The sequence below is a fragment of the Chinchilla lanigera genome, unplaced genomic scaffold (genome assembly GCF_000276665.1).
Source record: "Chinchilla lanigera isolate Chin_1 unplaced genomic scaffold, ChiLan1.0 scaffold00001, whole genome shotgun sequence".
NCBI lineage: Eukaryota > Metazoa > Chordata > Mammalia > Rodentia > Chinchillidae > Chinchilla > Chinchilla lanigera.
The window spans coordinates 36,525-42,210 of NW_004955402.1; the positions used below are offsets into that span (position 1 = coordinate 36,525).

The 5,686-nt window shown below is 35.9% G+C and overlaps 1 protein-coding gene across 7 annotated transcripts in view; it reads right to left on the reverse strand.

Moving 5' to 3' along the window:
* Positions 1 to 5,686, reverse strand: part of Ak9 (adenylate kinase 9) — a 127,818-nt gene that overhangs the window by 35,821 nt on the left and 86,311 nt on the right. For all 7 annotated transcript variants that reach the window (XM_013512375.1, XM_005372537.2, XM_013512310.1 and 4 more), the window contains 2 exons: positions 4,049 to 4,261; positions 97 to 357 (listed from right to left, as the gene is read on the reverse strand). In XM_013512375.1, coding sequence (XP_013367829.1) covers positions 97 to 357; positions 4,049 to 4,261 — 474 coding nt within the window. The remainder of the gene's footprint in view (positions 1 to 96; positions 358 to 4,048; positions 4,262 to 5,686) is intronic.

Below are 5,686 nucleotides of genomic sequence, written 5' to 3' on the forward strand. Positions count from 1 at the left end.
TGCCAGGCAGGTGCTTTGCCACTGAGCTAAATCCACAGCGGCCCCAAAAGTAATTCTGATGAGTATAACTATCTGCAAGGAGAGTAACAGAATTACCTCCTTCTTTGTGTTCTCTTCTTCAAGTTTAATGTTGGCCTGAATTGCCAGTTCTTCAAGTTCTTGTTTTGCAGCTTGCTCCTCCTCAAAATCTTCCTCAAATTCCGGTCCAAACCTCTTTCCAGTTTTGAGCAGTAATTTTTCCTGAAGAACTTCTTCAAACTGAATGTGAAAAATGCCAAACTTTTCTGCCAGCTGTCTCCCACACACAGTTTTGCCAGATCCATGCGGGCCCAGAAGGCATACTCTTAGTGGAGGAGCCTGTGACAGTGGGTGGACCAGGGAGGGGTGGAGAAGGAAGAAAAATCTGGAATAATTTAGAAGAAAACAAGGCTTATTAACTGCTTGTCCTAAGATGGATAGGAATGATTGCTTTACAAACTCAGGGCATTTAGACACCAGGATACATGTCCGTTTTCTACTGCTGGAACAAAAACTCTGGTGTGAATAACTTAAAGAGAAGAGAGGTGTATTTTGGCTCACAGTTTTAGAGGTTCCAGTCCATGCTTAGCTGATTCCATGGCAGAAGGACATAATGGAGGACAGCCGCTCACTGCACAGCCGCCAGGAAGCAAAGTGACAGGAAAAGGTTTGAGAACAGTTACAACCTTCAAAGCCATGCCCCTAGTGATCTACTTCCTCCAACTAGACCCCATTTCTTTTTTTTATTTTAAAGAGAGTAGTTTAAAAAAAAAAAAAAGAACAATAGCAACATAACAACATCACAGACATAAACAAAATAAAGCCAGAACATTAAATACAAGGTTTCAAAACAAAATGATAGGAATTAACAATGGTTGTTATATTACATCCTGTTATATTACATTTGAGATGCAAATTAAAACAACAAATGTTATATTACATTTGATACAAGGTTTCAAAACAAAATGATAGGAATTAACAATGGTTGTTATATTACATATTGTTATCTTCAACTACATTGCTCAGATTACCAGATGTCAGAATGGAAGATTGTTCAAACCATTAAAGAGAATAAAAAAATAATTATTAGAGATAATACAGAGATTCACTAGACAAGATGGTAGGAATTCACCAGTGGTTGTTCCATTGCATATTGTTGTCTTCAAATCAGTTGCTCAGATTACCAGATATAAACATACAAAATTGCTCAAAATATAAAAAATTTTAAGCATTAACTATTTCTTTCAATATACCATCAGACGTCAGCACTACAGTTATCTCAGCTATATATATATTGCCTGCCTTCTTTCTTTTTTCTTCTTTTCCTCATTCCAGTTGTTCCTTCCTTTGAGCAATCTCTTTCTCTTTCATATTATCTATTGCACATTTTGAGTTTTACTTGCTCTTTCAGTTTCCTACATCAGGGAGACAATATGATGTTTACACATATGGGTCTGATATATTTCACTTATGAGTATGGTCTCCAGTTGCATCTATTTACCTATGAAAGCCTAGAGTTTATCTTTTTTATAGCTGAGTAATACTCCATTGTATAAGAATGCCACATTTTCTTTATCTATTCCTCAGCTGATGGGCATTTGGGTTGTTTCCAAGATTTAGCTATAACAAATTGCACTGCTATAAACATGGGTGCATGTATATCACTGTGGTATCATGTTTTTAATTCTTCTGGGAAAATACCAGAAGGGGAATGGCTGGGTTAATTGGGACTTCTAATCCTAGTTTTCTGAGGAATCTCCAAACTGATGTCCACAGTGGTTGCACCAGCCTCCACTCCCACCAGCAGTGGAGCAGGGCTCCTTTTTCCCCACAGCCCCTCCAGCATTTGTTATTGGTTGATTTCTTGATGATAGCCATTCTTTCTGAGATCAGATGGAATCTCAGTGTTGTTTTAATTTGCATCTCAAATGACTAATGATGTTGAACATTTTTTCATGTATTTATTCACCATTAGTATTTCTACATCTGAGAAGTGTGTATTCATCTCAGCTGCCCATTTTTGGATTGGGTCTTTGAATATTGGGGGCCTGGTTTTTTAAAGTTCTTTTTAGGTTCTAGACAGAAGTCCTTTGTCTGAGGGGCAGTTGGCTAAAATTTTTTCCCAATTCATGGCTTTTCTTTTCACTCTGTTGGTGATTTCTTTTGATGTGCAAAAACTTTTCAATAAGATGATACCAGTTGTTGATTCTTGGAAGTATTTCCCATGCAGTTTGATTTTGTTCATGAACTCTCTGCCTACCCCTATGTCTTCAAGATTTTTACTTACTTTCTCTTCCAATAGATTTAGTGTTTCTGTTTAATATTTAGATATTTAATCCATTTTGACTCTAGTTTGGAGCATGCTGATGACATGGATCTAGTTTTAGTCTTCAGCATGTGGAAAGCCAGTTTTCCCAGCACCATTTATTTTAAAGAGGCTGTCTTTCTTTCAGTGAACATATTTGGCCCCTTTATCAAAGATAAGATGGTTGAGTGTGTTTGTAGTTGTGGCTGCATCTTCTAGTCTGTTCCATTTATCTTCAGGTCCTTTTTTTTTTTTGCCAATATCATGCTGATTTTATCACAGTAGTTTTGTAGCATAATTTCAAGTCAGGAATTGTGAGGCCTCCTGCCTTTCCTTTGTTTTCCAGGATTGCTTTTGCTACTCTATCCATTTTGTTTAATAGCCCTGAATTCATCAATGAGGCTACTGTGCTCCCAATCCAGTTGTCTTTTAATCCAACCAAGTAGGCAAGAAAGATTAACCATCACAGGATATCAAGTAACATAACTCACTGCATCAGCAATGGTCCACAGGGAGTATCAACAACCTTTTCCTCATCCTACAGTACTGGATATTTAAGCCAGAGAGCACTGAGATACATTCCAGCCCTTTTTATTTTATATTGAGACAGGGTCTCATTGCATTGCCAAGGCTGTCCTCAAACTTGCAATCTTTTTACCTCAGCCTCCCAAGTAGCTGGGCTTCCAAGAATAAACTACTATTCCTGGATTCCAATTTTTTCATGACTCCAACATATTTATGGAACATATTTATGCTCATTAAACAGTGAACTTCCATTCTCTCTCCCTCCAGAATTTGTCCATTTGAGGTACTTCATATAAGTGGAATTATACAGTATTTGCCTTTTGCATCTGGCTTTAATCTTTTTTAAAAGAAAATGGAAAACTCTTCAATAATGATAAATAAGAATTTTTAAATTATCATAAATGAAGACAAAACTGATTATTCTATAGACAGGGTAACATTAGCCATTCAGCCTATTTTAATCTGGTTAAATTGACCAACAACTCACTTCAAGGAAAGTTGACCTTTTTGCAATCCAACCAATCACTGTTAGCCCTCACTCCTGAAAAAATGGCCAACTGGGGATGATTTACTCTGAAAATAGGCTCAGAGTATAAACCACCAGAAGCAGTATCACCTGAGTAAGCACAATGCCATAGGTGGTGTCCACCCATTGTACTTCTGAAAGTCCACCAATCCCTGAACTCCAATTGCCCCAAGTCATTTCTAAACTACTGGCCTGTTCTTAGAGTGACTAACCAGCAGATGTAATCCTTAATCCAGTAACCAATAAATTCAGCAATGCCTTCTTACTACAGATTAAGGGAAAGGAAAAAAAAAACAGATACTGTGTCAGCTTGACATAAGACATTACTGTAGAAATCAATATAATTATTTAAGTTATGCTATAAAAACTGTTCTTGAACTTAGGTACTTTTCACCATATTGTCCTATGAGATTGGGGACTTCTCCATTAAATACAATGATAGAAATTGGTTATAAGTCTTTTAAGAAGTTCCTGGGTACCAAGCATGGTGGCACATACCTGTAATTCCAGGATTTGGAAGGCTGAGGCAGGAGATGGTCATAAGTTCAAGGCCACCTTGTACTACTTAGTGAGGTCAAGGCCACCCTGTACTACATAGCAAGACCTTGTCTCAAAAAAATAAACAAACAAAAAAGTACTTGGGAGCAATCAGTAGGATAGAAACTTTCCTTTACCTTTAATGGTTCTTTATGAGCCACATAGTCCTCAGGATGCTCCAAAAACTTTTCTTTAGCCTCAGCACTAGAAAAGTAGTACAGTTTTTCTCGATATTTAGCTGCTTCTTCTGTGCTGCCTGGCTGTAGGATGAAGTTTTCTTTGAGAACCACTGGACAAAAATGCTTTGTGTCTCCCAAACGCCTGTGTTTCTCTTTAGTTCTTTCTTCATTCTAGAAATATTATTCAGTTCAGAGAATATTAAAAACCACTTTGCAGCAATGCAAAAGAGAAATTTTTAAAAATTCATCCTAATATCTAACCTATCTATAACAATCCAACTTAAATTAACCCACAAAAGATTACCCTTACACACTTTTAATAAATTAAAACTCAGTGTATTATAGCCCTCTAACTTCACATTCTAAGTGTTTTATTTTCAAAAAAAAAAAAAATTAAGCAGCTCTGAGAATAAAGGTGCTTGTCCTTCTGCAAGCACAGCAGTGATGAGAAACTACAGCCTGTGCTGGGGCAGGGTCAGTGTGAGGTCAGTTTCCAAAATAAAGGTATTTCCTAGAGCTAAAAGCTGAGGCAGGCTCACTACTTCTTACCTATTGCAAATTAAGTAGGAGATATCTCAGGCTTGCTTTTCTTCCTTTTAAATGGACATACGATCAAATGATAATTTGGAAAAATTTAGTTCAAATGAAAAACACAACATACTTTTCACTTGTGATACAAATGTATAAAGTACTTTAAGGATACTTATAACTTATTTAAAGAATAGAAATAAATTAAAATGTTTGTTATAAAGTGCTTACTCCATAAATATTCAAACACATTGCAGTGTATAGTGAAAATTTCCTTTCACCTTTTCCTTCCAGTACTATACACACTCTTACTGGTTTCATGAATTCCTTCTGGACTTTGTTCAGACTGCTTTCCAAGTAATGCTACCAATACACATACAAAATAGACCTACACTTAGGCATGAAAATACTATTTTTTTATTTTAAAGAGGAAAGAACAAAAACAAAATAACAAAACAAAGACATAAAACAACCAATACAGAATTTCAAAACAAGGTGACAGGAAATTAACTATGGTTATTATATTATATATTGTTATCTTCAAAGTGGTTACTCAGATAACCAGATCTAGGCATGCAAGATTGATCAAACAATTAAACGTTAACTGTTCATTTCAATAAACCAATAAAATCAGGAGTATTTCACCTTAGCTATCCTGTGTATATATACATATATATTTTTCCCTTCTTTCTTTTCCTTCATCCCAGTTTTTCTTTCCTTTCGAGCAGTTTCTGTCCTTTTTGTAATATCTATTTTGCCTTTCAGATTTTATTTACTCACTTACACTAGGGAAGCAATATGACATTTACACATGAGTCTGATTTATTTCACGTATGAGTATGTTCTCTAGTTGCATCTTTCTTTATAACTAAGTAATACTCCACTGCATAAAAATACAACATCTTTTTATCCATTCCTCAGTTGATGGGCATTTGGGTTGTTTCCAAGATTTAGCTATTATAAATTGTGCTGCTATGAACATGGGTGCACATATATCACTGTGGTATCACGTTTTCAGTTCTGGAAAAATACCCAAAAGAGGAATAGCTGGGTTGAATGAGACCTCTA